General features: G+C 38.3%; 2 protein-coding genes across 3 annotated transcripts in view; one reads left to right on the forward strand and one right to left on the reverse strand.

Moving 5' to 3' along the window:
- The window catches only part of MYO1E (myosin IE), a 226,095-nt gene that overhangs the window by 64,002 nt on the left and 146,429 nt on the right, over window positions 1–15,664 (forward strand). The window lies entirely within an intron of this gene.
- CHRFAM7A (CHRNA7 (exons 5-10) and FAM7A (exons A-E) fusion) overlaps window positions 8,676–15,664 on the reverse strand; it is a 38,564-nt gene continuing 31,575 nt past the window's right edge. The window contains exons 8-10 of one of the 2 annotated variants that reach the window (NM_001323297.1): window positions 15,535–15,621; window positions 14,769–14,878; window positions 8,676–12,729 (exon numbers count right to left, since the gene is read on the reverse strand). In NM_001323297.1, the coding sequence (NP_001310226.1) occupies window positions 12,211–12,729; window positions 14,769–14,878; window positions 15,535–15,621 (716 nt within the window). In that variant the 3' untranslated portion in view covers window positions 8,676–12,210. The remainder of the gene's footprint in view (window positions 12,730–14,768; window positions 14,879–15,534; window positions 15,622–15,664) is intronic. The other variant, XM_033516881.1, reaches the window with a different exon arrangement.

Genomic DNA, 15,664 nt, shown 5'->3' on the forward strand with positions numbered 1-15,664 from the left:
AATCTCAAGCCCACAGTCAATTCAATAACCCTACATGCAGTTTAAATTCTGCCTTGTGCCCTTTAATCTTTTTACCATTCCTCATCTTGGAATTAACTTCCTTCTCCAAAGTGAGTCTGTCAGTTGAAAGTCACTGTACATTTTGTTTAAGCTGCTTGCAAAATTTTTAATTAGAATAGTTTAAGAACTGAATCCCTCCAAAGATTTTTCCTTGCTTTGCTTTTTTCATCTGTTATTTAGAATTATGCTATTTTCCAGGGAAATACCCTTTTGAAAGACAGAATGAGGTTAGCAGTACAAGCTTCATAGTGGATTTAGAGAACATTTGCTAAAAAATAAATTTAAAAAAAAGTCTCAAGATAATACTAGTTTTATATTTCTTGCAGTACTAATCATGGGTTTGAAAGAAGGTAATTATTTTGTCTTGAATGTTTCTGTCATGATACTGTGATAGTCAAAATATGATAAAATTATGCTTTTTAATGGAAAAATGCTGAGGTGCATGTATAGAGATATAGCCAGCCAATATATAAGCTATTAAATTAATTGCATTTTTACAATTGTATTTACATATTTACAGAGTAATTTGTAATTTGGTTCTTCAAAGAAGTGAACGTACGTTCTAACTTATTTCCTCATGCCCAAAATAATAATGGTTTTAAAGAAATTAAAAACCTGGATCATTACCTTCCTTTTGTTTTCCCTCAGGGCAGACCACCTCCAGGCTTAAGACTTTTCCTGTCAAGGCAATTTTAAACTGACACTTTTGATGTAACTATATTTCCCTTCTTTTCTAATTGTCTGAAAGCTCCAGAATCAGAACTGTTCAGAAAATTGAGAGGAGGTAGCTCCATAGATAGATACTGTGCTTTCACTGAGTTTTGGAATAAATTCTGAATTATTTAAAGGACCCTGAGGGTGGGAGTTTGTGATAAAATTCAAACATCAAGTGCTTACAAACTGATAAAGTTGAACTTGAAAAGATAAATTTTGGAAGGGGAAGAGTTTAACATCTGAGGAATTTCACATTTTGCTGGTTATAAAATCCAGATGCTACTGTGCAGTAAATACCACAGGCATGGATATATGAGGAGTATGTTACATGTTTGCAGAACATATAAAGATTGTTCAGGATCACGTAAAATGCTTTTTAAAGGGCAGAATTATATGAATAGATTTCTATTCAAAGAATAGAAATTTCTGTCTCAGAAAAGTTAATTTTGTTTTTCTTACATGAGGAAAATGTAGCAATTATAGATTTTCATTTGCCAGGTCACATAGGTACCATTTAACCAACTCTGTAATTGCCAAAACAGGAAACTCATTAGGACAGAAATGAAGCAAACTGAAGGGCTGTTAGACAGACTAATAGTGGCTTTTTTGAAGACCTGTTAATTTCACAAGCTAAATTCACTGTCTTGTTGATTTGAGATAATTACTGGAGTGGGAGGAGAGGGAGGGAGGGTTGGCTGGGTCAAGGCATTTCATAATAAGCTTGACAACTCCTGCAGGAAGATTGTGTCTTTTACCTGCTGGTATCTCTTAGTGCTAATGTTTGACGTCCTGTGGTTATTAAAGATCTATAATAGCATTTTAATCCTGCTCCACAGTTCTTTTACAGTTGAATTTTCACAATTCTTTTTAGTAGGGGCCCCTGATGCTTTCTTGGAAGGCACAAGGCTAGGCATAACTCAGATAAGTCACAAGAAAATTCCTGCTATGATAAAATAAAGAAAAAAAATAACTCCAAAAGCAGATAGGGTCGTACTGTAGTGTTTAGTCTGTCATTTAATTTGAAATTTATGTACTTTCCTAGCCTTCCTTCCAACTTCCTTGATAACTTCCACACACCTTGGTAACTGCAGCTTCAGGCATGTCGTGTTATGTGCTGCCTGTTTGGTTGTGCAATCCTTTTGTGAGAGCTGAGAGCTGACTGGGCCATTTTGGGTGCATCAGCACTGGGAGTGCTTCACAGATGTGGCACTCCAGCAAGGACTGCTGGCAGCTGGGAAGCATAAAAATGGAGAATGCAGCTGTATGTACAGGCAGAATTTTACACAGGGTAGAAAAGTAATTGTTGCTGTCCAAATTATATTTGTATGTCTATAATACCAACTTATTCTATGCTAGAAATAATTAATATTTTGACAAAAAAGCCCCATTTTATATGTTTTAAGTGTTTATGTTATGCTAATATTTCATGTGTATAGGTCACAGACATTTTCAGGTTAGTAACAGTGCACTTGTGCCATATTGTTCCACCCTCGTGAGATTTCTTTCACATGCAGTGTGTGATGTCCCACACAGAAATGGCAAAATCCCATCTCTCTTTTTAATGCAAAATTTGTACTTTTACACTGAGGTATTTCAAAATATCCCCAGCCTGCATTCTGTCCTGGTGAAATCAGATGGTGTCCCCAACATTTTCATAAATGAGTATATTTCTGTTCATGCATACACCAATTTAGCTTACAGTAATAAATTAGCATCATAAAGTCAGCTATTTATAATGCAGTAGTATCTGGAAGTCAGTCAGTAATCGGTTTCTGCTAAATTTATTATGCTATAGCTCTTCTCTGGAAGCAGGAGCACTCCTACTCACTTGCTCTGTCTCTAAACAATGTACTGAGAGTTATGGAAGCTTTATGTGATGTCAAACTCAACCCTTTCTTTTGTATGTTGGTATAGACACTCGGTTTTTCCAGTGCACCTACTATATTTAATTAGAATATTGTCATCAGAAATTAAAAGTGTTTTCCCAGAGATAGCCCAGCAGCTGCCCTTTTAAACATAGATGCCACTGGTTCTGACAGGAAGTATGAGGAGCTAATAAACACCACCAGGAACCATTTGCAAGTTTTCTATCAATCTGTGTGTAAATACAAGTCATGTTAGGCCATGTTAGTCCATCAATTGCCAAAGTGAAGCCAAAGGAGGAAGAGCAGGTACACCAGGTTGGAGGATGAATTGCTATCATCAGAAAGAGCTTGTCTGTGCTCACTGCAGGACTGCAAAGAGGGATAGGATGAATTTCTTCCCCAAACATAAGCTCTGAAAAGAACTCTTTACAAAGTAATATCCAGTATTTCTCAGGCTTGTAGTGCCTTTAGTCCCTGAGCACATACTGCAAGAGGGACATCTTCCTTGGTACTGGCTTGTTGCCTTGGCAGAATCAGATGTCTATCAGTTTGCCTTGCAACTTAGACAAGCTTTTCAGTAAAATAAGAAGAAATTATTTAATCAGTAGTAGGCACAGTCATATTGACAATAATTTATAGAAATATTTCAAATATAACCCCAAAAGACCTCCTGATAATGCCAGGGATTTTTTTCCCAAAATGTTGTGCTGGTTTCTGTGGGGCAATTCTGTCATCCTACTCATAAGCTCAGCTGTAACTCTTCAGCAAACTGTGTTTTTTGAGGTTGTTGGCTGAACAGTTTGGCAGATGCAATTTTTCTGAAGGTTGCATATCTGCTTCTGAAAACTAATTTTCAGATCCTTACTGTACTCTTTTAACTTTCTTCCCTTCTTTATCCTACTTAGACAAACTCATGGAAAAGTATTGAGACCTAGAAATCCATCATGTCCTCTTGAAAGTATCACCCATATTTGGACACCATTTTTGGTAAATTTGTGGTCTTCATGGTATTCTGAACTTTTGATAGAAACCATTTAAAACTGACATGGATCTAGAACTTAAAAATTCCAAACATTGTACAGGGCATTAGTCCTGCTGTCTGTCTAAGGACACACTGTCCCCCCATGCAGAGTTTTGCTTCCAGTGAAGTCCTGCTGAGTCTTTTCGTGCTCCTTGTGGATTATTAGCAAGCGGCAGCACAACTCCCTGTGCCTGCACACAGAGCAGCGCTCGCACACTCACTGCTTCAGCAGCTTTCTGACTCAGCAAGAGCTCGTTCTCTGCTCTGCCACAGAGCAGCAGATTGAGTGCTCTGCGGTGTGGGTACTGAAAATCTACTGCTTTACAGTTTCCTTTAAACTACCTTGGTGTTGAAAAATACATCTTGCTTCACCAGCTTCTTTAAGTACATGTATTTTTCTAGCTTTGGTCTGCTCTCAACATATGTTGGGTTCTAGCTTCTCTGTGATTTCATCATTTAGGCTAAAGGACAGTTAAAACCTAAAAAAGTCCTGTAAAAATAATTACACTTTGGGCTACAATCTATGGCATTCAGTCCTGCAACCACAGCTAAGCAAAGGTTGGACCATACATGGCTGTGTCAGGTAAATGAAGGGAAAGTCAGTTTGTTGAATTGTTTTGTCAGGTGAATGGGAAAATCAATGCTGCTGCTGTCTGAGAAAGTACAGGAGTACCTGTAGCCTCATTGTGCTTCCCAACCCAGATTATTTTTCCAAATCAGTCATGCCATTCGTGGCACAACACAAGGACTATTGAAGTTTCCATACTGACTCTGCTCAGGGGAAAACATCCACCATCACTGGAGGAGAAGGCCCTGTATGAAAATTGTCAGTAATGAAAGCTCTTTGATCAAACACGTTGCACACTAATAAGAAAACTGAGACATGAAAGCAGCCATCTCTGAAATGTCAAAGAATTGGTAAGTAAATGCAGCTATTTCTGAGCCCAAATGGTCTAAAGGTTTATATAAAGGTGACAAATACTGGTTTTATGGAAAGAGTTCTGGCATTGTTTATCTTGGAGAAAACAATTTTCTGTTGCTGTTATTACTCTGCCTGTTGTACAAAGACTTGGTACCACTGTTCTTTGGGTCTTTGGAGCTAGGGACAGGTTTTGAACTTGCAGAAATTGCAAAATTAAGATGTGTCCTGTATACAATACTGGGCTAAATCTCCTGTAATTTACACTGATACAGGATTACTATTAAAATGATAAAGCAAATACATGGAAACACGAATTTCAGAATTTGCACTGTGCCAGTTTTATTGCTCCAAGTACACAGGATATTTTCTAGTGCACTAGGAAAAGTGCGTGAGAAAATAAATGGGCACAGATCCAGTCTATCAGAACTGAGGCTGGACACTTTAGATGTCTGCAGTGCCATTCATTATGGGTTGGCTTCTGTTAGGTGCAGGGAACAATCCATTAAATGATTGCAAAGAACAGTGAGCTTTTTTAAAAGACAGGCTGTAGTGTGCTCAGCTAAAAGCTGTGCTGGCTGTAGGAGTTTGCACTTATACCTCATTCGACCCACACAGATTGCTTCAAAATTTCAGCAAGAAGGTTGCTACCCCCGTTCCATTATCAGCTGGCATAATAAAAGCCCTGGCATATTGCTGCAACTGAAACCTACTGTAAAACTAGGAATTCCAGTATATTTTAAGTGACAGAAACCATGCTGGTTTTGAGCTAACATTGAGATTTCCTCTGCAGAGATTTTTCTGAATACTTTGTAAATGTTTATTTAAGTCCTTGAATATGCTTATAATAACCCTGTTTCCCTGGAGGAGCAGACTTTATATGTGTATGTAGAAATAGGGGGAGGACAGTGAGGAGTTCTCTGAGTTAGATAAAAGGTGCTTTAAGCCATGACCAGCTCTAGACCTGTACCTCTGTGTGTCATCACATGAAGTGCAGTCATCACAAATGCAGCACAGGTATGTTAAGGACACAGACTGAAGGCTGGCCCTCTGTGACTGCTCTGTCCCCAGTCAGTGTGGACCTGCTCCCTCTCAGCCCCATCTGGCACAAACAGCACAGGCTGTGCTCAGCTGCTGGTGGTCAAAGAGACTCTTCTGGCTTTCTGGGCTTTGAGGGGCAGGTGTGGTACTGATGACATGTCACAGCTCTCTGCTGATGATAATATCAAACCTGCCTCCTCTCACTCTCTCCAGTCCTTCATATGTCCTTTTTATCTTTCACTGTTTATTTTAAAAGGTGCATTACTTTGGCTTCTTGTCCTTGTTTCTAATCTCTTCACTGCAAGAAACTGTCAATTATGAACAGTGTAAAATGTAAAGTATCATTAAGCAATGTTACCACTTTGCTAACTGCAAACAGGAATGTGAATGTTAACCCTGACTGCAGAGAAAGATGCAGCAGATTATCTTCTATGGGTTATAAAAGTGCTTAGCAAAAAGAGAACTACAAGCAATGTCCTTATCGCTAACCTGGTTTCAACTTGGTCCAGTTTAAGATAGTTCCTGATGGTGTTACGATAACACCAATTAAGCTGTGTTGCAACCTGTAATTCCCAAATATTTTACACTGTTACCGTAACTCATCAAAAGAGAAAATCCCCCTAGCTGATCAGTAAAGACAGCATATACTGTTTGTATCCTTGTTCAGATCATAGTCAGAAGAACCAGGAGAACTTACTTTCCATGCCCCATGGAGGGATGGGAGAGCCTGCTTTGTCCTGCCACTGCCCTGCTGCCATCTGGGAAGGCCTCCTCCACTGCCCTGTGCACTGCAGGGCTGGCATGGACTTCCCACTGAAGCATCTTCTTTCTAGCACAATTTGGCACAACAATGTCAGATTTTCTGATGAAAAGTCAGAAAACTTCTGACTTTTAACACTTAAGTGTTAAGCTTACACAGGATTTCTGAATGTCAGGCCCGTAACATTTCTTCTGATCAAAATAGTCCGCTGATTAGGTTTCATGTGGCCAGAATTTGGAAGAAGGACAGTGAGCAGTAAATGTGCTGCACTAGCAAAAGCAATCTCAAACTGGAATTCTTTTATAGGAACAAAAATTATTATTGAAATATTTTGTAGCTGTATGTAATACACTGAGAGATAAGATAATACTGTCTTAGGGATGTTGTGCATATATCCTGCTCTGGGATGCAGTTGGGTTTTTTTAGCCTAAAACAAATTTAATATAAATATTTAATACTTGGCTTACTCTTACTCATCTACATTTCTACCATGAACCAGACTAATACATAAATGATAACTGTGAGGTTTGTTGGATTGAATGGGTTCTTGATCCCAAAATTTCAGACTCAGTAGAAAGATTTCTCTGCCTTATATAGGCACTGAGGCATTGGGTTATGCCTTTAATTGTTTAGCTGAGAGGAAAGCCTCTATACATATTATTGTCATGCACACATTTTCCAGAGTAGCATTATATTATGTCGCAATTGTGAAATTCCTGCTGGGTTTTGGATTTGTTGGGGGTTTTCAAAGGTACAAATAAATAAGTAGCTCAAATTATTTTGAAGTTTAAACTGTTATTCCTTGTGGACAAGTCACTGCAGGTCTGAAAACCCACTTGTGATATCTTTACATGGATGCTAAGTTTCAGACTACTTCAGAATACTTTCATTTTCTGTGAATTAATTGCAGCTTTTAATGTGTTTATTGGGGCATGAGAGACTGCTGTTTATTCTCTCTCTATGCCATCATCTGCAAATTGCTTAATAGCATAAATCAATATTACATAAATGCTAAGGTTTTCTCTCAAGCAGCAGGACCAATGTAACAACAAAAAGATAATAGTGAAAGGCTTTTATTTGTGGTTGTAGTGTTGTTGAGATCCCGCTGGATTACCAGGTCAGATTTGTTGTAATGTGGAGATTCTGTTCACGGCCTTTTAAGATTTACTGACTTTTTAAGATGAGGTTAGGCTAAGAAATCAGTATTCTTGAAGTAAAATACACCCTGATACACAGAGGATTAAAACTGGGTGGCTGATATTGTTACTGTCTACAGCCATGAGACCCAGTGGACTGTGATGGACTTTGCCTCCCGGAAGGCAATGGCATCGGGTCTGCTCATGAGTAAGCTCCTTAACCCCAGCAGCTCTCAGTCTGCCTCTGAGCCACCCAGATGGCCAAGAGCAGGAGCACACAGTGCTCTGATTTTAATCCCACTCACAGAGACTTCTGAGACGGAGTGTGTGTGATGGTGGCTCCATGGGCAGTGCCAGGAGCCTGCCTGCTGTGTGTTAAGATGAACCTGTTGGACTTGTTGAGGTCGGACAGTAGATGTGACACAGACTGTCCTGCTCCTCAGCACTGGAGAAGGGTGGGACACACTGGCAGAGTGAGCAGCACCAGCACGCTGCTTGAGCATTTGACATTGTGACCACAGGACAGCTGAGGTCAGTAACAACTACAGCCTTGTGTGACTCGTGTGGTGCCCTGGCCCAAACTGGTCTTCTTCAGCTGTTCCTTACTTAGGGAATCATGAAGAGAATGAAGTCTCAGGTTCAGCAGCCCTTGATCTTTTACTTCTGGTGCATGCTCAGCAGGGTGTAAAGAAAGGTGTTTCAGCTCTTGGGCAGGACAACTCATTTCTCCAAGAAACTACACTGACACATCTTTTTGCATCTGAGGGATATTCTGCTGATTAGATTTTTTTCAATAGTAGCAAACAAACAAACTTTGCAGCTGGAAAAACCAACAATTTGTTCAGCTGGTATGGATTTGTTTTTACTCTCTTCTGTGTTAAACTTCCAAAAATAAATTAACACTGGCATGAAGGCCAGTCCAAAATTTACATGGTATTTCAGTCCTTCTCAATTAACTTTGATTGCTTATATAAGACTGAAGTGATATATGTTTGGTGTGGGACTGGCTGGCAGGAGGATATGAATTTATATTTAATTTTCAAAGAACTCTGTCATCCCAGATTGATATAACCAAAGACATCTTTCTTCCTTTTATGGCTATTCATGTTTTCTACCACTTGAGTTTTTTCCATGTTAGCAAAATGAAAAAGAATCAAAAGTCTCTTGATCTAAATCTTTTATTTGTACTGGACTGAAAAGATATTGAGTTGCTTATATGACAATCAGTACCTGACAGATGTAACATCTCTTTCTAATGCCCTTTATGCAATGTTTCTTAATGTAAAAAATAGTAAAACAAAGGAAAGAAAATCTGGGGCTTTGGTTTACCTTCTTGTCTTGTTAAAGAAGGTGAAGAATTGAATTGTCACAGGTGAACTGAGACTACATCCTGCAGCTAGAGAATGTAAAGAGAATTTAAAGAAATCTTTAAAAAAAGTCTTACATAGTATTATCAATTCCTATATAAAATAATTTAATATTTTAAATACTTTTTAAATAATTTATCTGTATTTAAAACTAAGTTTTTAAAATTTCATGTTTGGAATCTTTTTGGCATTAACACTTAAATAAATTTTTTAAATATTAAAAATTTTCTAAATATTCAGTACATTTCAATATAAAAACAGAAAAGTAATATACATTGTTCACACATAATATTGTACATGACACCTGAGCTCTAGAGTGAGCTTTTGAATTTGTCAGGCAAGTCATAGCTTAGTTGTGGTGAACCACTTCTTATTCTCTATCTGGACTCTTTATGATTATAACAGATCTTTACCATCAATATGTAGACTTTAATATTATATACACATACTGTATACAGTATTTAATTTCCATCTCTATGTCCAGAATTGTAAATAAATATTTTTTCACAGCATTTAGATCAAAATATTGTTTAGCGCATACACAAATATATTTAAGACACACACAAGTTGACAAGAACCATACTGATTTTGCTCAGCTCAGTTACAGGAAAAATTAACTTATAGGTGCTAAACAACATAACAGAGGAGCCACTCATATTTAAAATGTATAACAAACTTATTACCAAATGTTTACAGGTTGTGTCAACAGTAGGAAAATGAGGGTTCCCTTGTCCCCTTGGTGCATTTTCATTGACCCTGCCAACGATAAAGGCAGTTGTGGGCAGAATGCTGGTGTCTCACAGCCCCTTCGTCAGCACCCACAGCTCTCTGACAGTTTTACCAGCTCACTGGGACAGACTCTGGCAGGACTTCACGTAAGGCCAAACTCTCCAGTTTTTAAGGGTAGGCATGTCTGTCACTGAAAATGAAGTTTACTGTCAAATTGTAACTTGCTTTCTCTATCCTCCTGTATTTAGAAAGATGATTTCCACAGATACCATAAATGGATTTGGGTGGAAAAAGCGGGACTCTCATGCTTCCTATACCACATGCATCATGTACTGTGAGAGCAATAGCTGTGTCCCATTGTGCAAGGGGGTCCTCAAAAATCTCTGTTTTTCTTTGAAAAGCTGTTCTCCAAAAGGATCCCAAAACTTTACAAAGAATAAATGGAGCACCCTACATAGCTGTTTAGAGATACTTGCAGAAGGAAAATACACCAATGCAAATCAACATTCTCATCAGGAAGCCTAGCCTAGAAAGATTACCCAGAAGAGGAGCACATGCCACGTGATATGTGCAGTTATTCACAAATGAACAAACCTCAAATTTCAGAGTTTGCACTCATAGTTTCCCATTCATATGCAATCTATAACTAGAAACTATCTGCAGGAATTGTTCTATGGCTTATTCTAAATAGTTGTTCCTGAAAACATAACTTATTGACAAGTAATTCTGACACATAGTTTCAGGATGAACTTACAAGGTTTTGAATGTTTCACTTGCATTAAAGTGTGAAATTTGGAATGCGCCCTTAGGAAAAGGAGAATTCACAAAATGAGAAATATCCTGCCTGCCTTTCACTCCTCCTGCCCTATCTCAGGCACAAAGGTGCTTGTACAAGGTGTTCAATCAGGTGAAGAGTGGTATCTGGGGTGACTGGGCTTGCTTTCCATGAAATTTGATTTTTGTGCTCTCAAGAGAGCAGACATTGAGAAGGAAATTGCTACCTAGGGAGGATAAGCATTACAGCCACTTCATTTTAACCAATCTTAAGAGAGAAACTGAGGCCTTGAGTTTATTTCACAGTAAAAATATGGTACAACAACAGGCCTCTGTGTCTTTGAAGACCTCAGCCAAACAATCTGGATTCTGTAGGATAAAGGAAGCAACCAATGCTGAACTAATCCTCTCCCACGTCTTTTACCACTTATAGCACAAGTTAGGACTACTTGTGTGCCAGTGAGGGACTAATTCTCAGCTCTTTTGTACACACAAAGTTTCAGGTCCTGGTATTCTCAGCTCAGCCTTTTTCATTAAGACATCAAAGTGACATCAAAACTAAGCATATATTGACAAGAGAATTTCAGAACCAAAAATAACTTAAAGTGTTGAACTACTAGTTTTGCCTTTGCAAAAGTCTATCTAGACTTAGGGAAATTTGTTTTTAAGTTTTTACCTTTCCTTGGATGCATCTGCAGTGTGTATATATAAATATAAATTTATACAGTTAATAGTTTATATCAGAAGCAAGAAGCTTTATTATTCATTAGTACTCATCTGATGATAGACTGAGCAGAAAAGGTGCAGTTTTCTTGTAAAGACAATGTTACGGTGACTCAACAGAAGGAGTTCTATTAAAGGCTAAGCATACAATAGATCAAACATTTAATTTTTAAATTAAAACCTTGATCTTGGGATTTAAAGGCTTTTTTTTTTATTGCTTTAGAGTCTTCATTTATTCTTAAGCCTGTACAAGACATAGAGTTAATTTTTCCATACTGGAATCCAGTTAACGGTAAAGAGAAAAGTGTGGGGGTTAGGATTTTTTAAACAAGTGATGGTGAAGGCATCTTAAATCAATAATTTTTCTTTTTGATAGTTAAAATGGTTATTAGTTGAAAGAATGCCTTTCTGGGGAGAAAGAAGAAGCAGTAAACACTGCAACAATTACTGTGAAGCCTGTTTTCGAATTCAAACCAAATTTCTAGGTCAAACTCAGAAATATGTAGAAGGACAAGTATGTGGTGTGTCCTCTGAACTTTCAGGTTTCTGATGTGTCAGACAAATTCAAAATCCTGAAAGTCATATATTTTGTATGCAAAGTACATGGAGGGAGTTACAGGGTGTGAGTGAGGAGCTGAAGAGCTATGTAAGACATTTCTCCCTTTTCTCTGTTTGAGCAGCCATTTGGATGTAATCCTCTCCTAAATGTGTTTATGATCACTGATTCAAATAGATGAGATGGACCGTGCTATCCTCTATAACAAAACCTGGAAGAAGTGCCATTTCTGGCATTGCATACCTCTTATTTTGGAACAGCCAAACATGTGTAAGAGGTGGTGGTGCAATACCCTGTCGTTCTGAAGGGACTTGCCATTTTCCACAAAAGAGTGCTCAGAGGAGCTACACAGACACAGCCCAGAGAGAAACTCTTGGCTTCCCTTCTGAAATGCCATTCTTCCAAAAGGAACTCAGGACCAGAGAGGGGGCGGACAAAAGAAAGCGGACAATGAGAAGCATTATACTCATTAAAAACAAGCAATCAAAAGACCCCACATTCTTATTTGCTACATACCAATCAGAGAAGCAGGTTCTAGTTAGGAGTTAGGCAAAATCTTTAGACACAGCCTCTACAAAGTTTGGTGCTGACATTAAAATACCAATTGTACAAATGATTGTGAATACTGAAAAGGCCATCAAGCAGAGCCGATCCACTACAGAGGCTGCAAATTTCCATTCATTGCAAATGGCTTCCTCTTCATCCTGGTCTCTGAATCGATTTGCAATGTACCTGACCTCTTCCAAAATCTTAGCCAAATCTGGGTCACCTTCAGAGGGGTGGCCACTGTGCAGCAGGTTTTCTTCATCTGTTGGTGAGCAGGTCATCCTCCCACAGATGACACCAGAATCAGTGGTGGGTGTGCAGTGCACCCCTTCCAGCCCCCTGAACCCGATGTACAGCATATTCCCATTACTGGATTGCTGTCCACTCACAGTGTTCATCTCCACACTGGACAGGCTACAGCGACGCTGTTTATGTTGACAGGCAGGACGTACTTTATCTTCCCCTGGTCTTTTCATCCTCAGAAACCAAGCACACCAGTTCAGAAGGATGATTCTCGTCTGAAAGAAAATTTTTGAGAATAAGCATCTCTTCACACAGCCGCTGTCTCTGGTGCCGCAGGTATTCAGGCAGCTGGGGTGACTGGCCCATGGTCTCTGCTTAGCCTGCACCAGCTTCTAGAAAATGGTGCTGGAGTTTTCCAGCTGATTAATTTACCAATCACTCTAGCAGTGATATTGATTGCCTCAGACTGACTATCAGTACTGGGACTCCTCTCTCCTCTGGTGGGAGTGTCCATAGTGTTAATTCTTCCTGATACTTGAACAGTGACATGGCAGCCTTTTCCACCTTTACTAGAAACCATGGGTTAGACAAAACCAAACCAAACTCTTACTGAAGAAGAATTACTTTTTAATAGTCTTAATAACTCTGCTTTGGATGGTAGTCAGTAAAGTTGCAATTCTTTTTCTCTTATTTGTGCTCTAATATTAAATTCACACCCATTACTGTTTGGGTGGGGCTGCTGAAAGAGATTCTGGACTGGACCACCGAGCTTTAAAATGTTATGGCTCTGTTCTCATATTGTGTTCACAACAGTTGTAGATTTCAGAAAAGAGATCTGGATATAACATGAAGAAAATATGGAAAAATTACTTTGATTTTAAAAAAAAAAATTGCCAATTTAATCTCTATGTATCAATTTACTGTTTTCCACATGGACTTAATCCAGCCTTACAGAAAGTGCAGGAAAGCCAGACACTGTTCCACTTCAAATGAAAGCTTCTGTAATCTATTTAAATCAGATTTTAGGAGCTCATGCCAGCATTTCTTTTTCAGAGTTCTAGTGAAATATTATTGTATCATATAATATGCAAACCTTTTCCTATAATTAATATTAGATTTGGTCCATTTATTCTGACTGTGGATTGTTACTCACAGTAGATGTTATATCTATGCAGATATCCCAGCCAGAGACAGATCTTGCCCTATTACTTTCTTTATGCTATCAAGCTTCACCAAGTAAGATAATATTTTGTTAATTGAGGGCCTGATCCAAAATCCACCAGTATCCAAATAACATTTGTTGGACTTCAGCTTCTCAACACTACAGCTCCTCAACGTCTAGTACTCTGTTTTCTGAGGATGTTTGGCTCAGGAGTAAACATTGTCCCCTTTAGGTCATCAAACACACGTCTAAAGAGATCTACCTTTTATTCTCTTCTCTGAAATTTACTTTATAGTCACCACCCCAGAACAAGCCAGGAAATATCTCATTATCTCTTGTCCTCAGGGTACTGCTGTATGCACATTATTTCCAGATAGTAAGGATTATAATAACTCATTGTTCCAGAGAGAAAGAAGAAGCAAGGGCTTTCCATCTTCAGAAAGGCCTAATGCTGCCCTGGGCTGGGTGAAGTCAAAGGAGAGGACATTTAGCTGATGACAGTACAGTGTAGTAATCTAATATCAGCACAATGTTCTCTGTAAAACCCACCCCTCATAGAAAGACATTATTTAAAAAGTCTTAAGTGCTTAGAAAAAATGCTTTAATTCCTTGGACTTTACAGATGTTCTTGAACAGTGAAGTAAAGATCAGGATTTTCAGAGAATTCCACTTTAAGGGCCATCTTTAACAGATGCTTTTTAGGCTATAGATGTTTCTGTTTGGGCAGCAGCTAAGTATGTAGCAGCTGCACAGCTGCACCTCAAGAGTAATGTATTTCATGCATTTATCATCTCCATCAGCACCTTACTCTATTCTTCTACCTGGTTCACTTCTAACATCTAATGCTAATTTGAAAATCACCTTCATTTTTTTATGTATGTTTTAACAAAATCCTGAATTGCATGTAGCTGTTTTGAAGGAGATGAGGAATTAGTGGAGGTATATTCATTCTCTTCTGCACACAAACATTTTCTAAGAAACCAACCACATGGAACATATCTGGACACCTCATTTCTGGTGAAACTGCTTTTCCAAACAAAATGTCTGGGGAGGATTTGTATGTTTTTAACAGTAGAAGGTAATCATGGACGACTAGCTACTCTATGAGCTGGACATTTATGCAATGGATAGTGAAGGAAAATCAAACCTTACCCATTTAGGCATTTTTCCTCCATCTGGATCATGATGGTGGTATTGTAGAACAATAACAGTGACAACCACAGAAAGACCAACAATAATCATAGTGCTGGCAAAATACTGAGCTGCAAAATAAGGAAATAATTACAGGAACATTCTTTGACTGATACAGCTTTAATAAGGGATGTTTATATATGCATTCATAGCATTTAGTTCTTTTTCCAGGGTAGTGCTGCTCTAGATACTTCTGAAAGATTTCTCAACAGCAGAAAGATCAGATATTATATTGAGGGCATAGCCAGCATTTAGCTGGTTTTTTTTTGTGGAACTGAGCACCTGCCTTTTCTAAGAAACCTTGACAGGGTGCCTTCTAATTTTCTTTCAGCATTATTATATAAACTGACTAGTACTTGTCTTGAAAAGTTCCTCTTTGTTTGAACAACTACAGTGAGAAGATTTAATTATATTTAGCTCATGCATTCCAATTTCCTAATTAGAATTAGGAATACAGAACACAATCTGGCCAATTGTGTCAAAACTACAACAAATTCTTCCATGGAAAATTGATTCTCTTCTGTTTCCTGTTTTCCCCAAATACATATATATTCTCTATTTCATTCAGAGCAGAGAGCACCCATTAGAGCCTCTCATCAATTGGCAATATTTTTCTAACTCAATTGCAGTCATCCATTTTACATCTGGTGATTTTCCTTAATGCTGGCCTTTGTGCAAAGTCATTGCACCTTGTTTGCTGAAAAAATCCAAGTGACTAAAAGCTTACCAATTAAGGGCACAGAGTCAGAGGTTGCTGGCATAATTTCAGCCACAAGCAGCATGAAGACAGTGAGAGACAATAAAACCGTTATACCTAAAAGATAAACATAAAGTATGAAATCATACCAGTAGCTTAC

The sequence above is a fragment of the Parus major genome, chromosome 10, assembly GCF_001522545.3.
Source record: "Parus major isolate Abel chromosome 10, Parus_major1.1, whole genome shotgun sequence".
NCBI classification, from domain to species: domain Eukaryota; kingdom Metazoa; phylum Chordata; class Aves; order Passeriformes; family Paridae; genus Parus; species Parus major.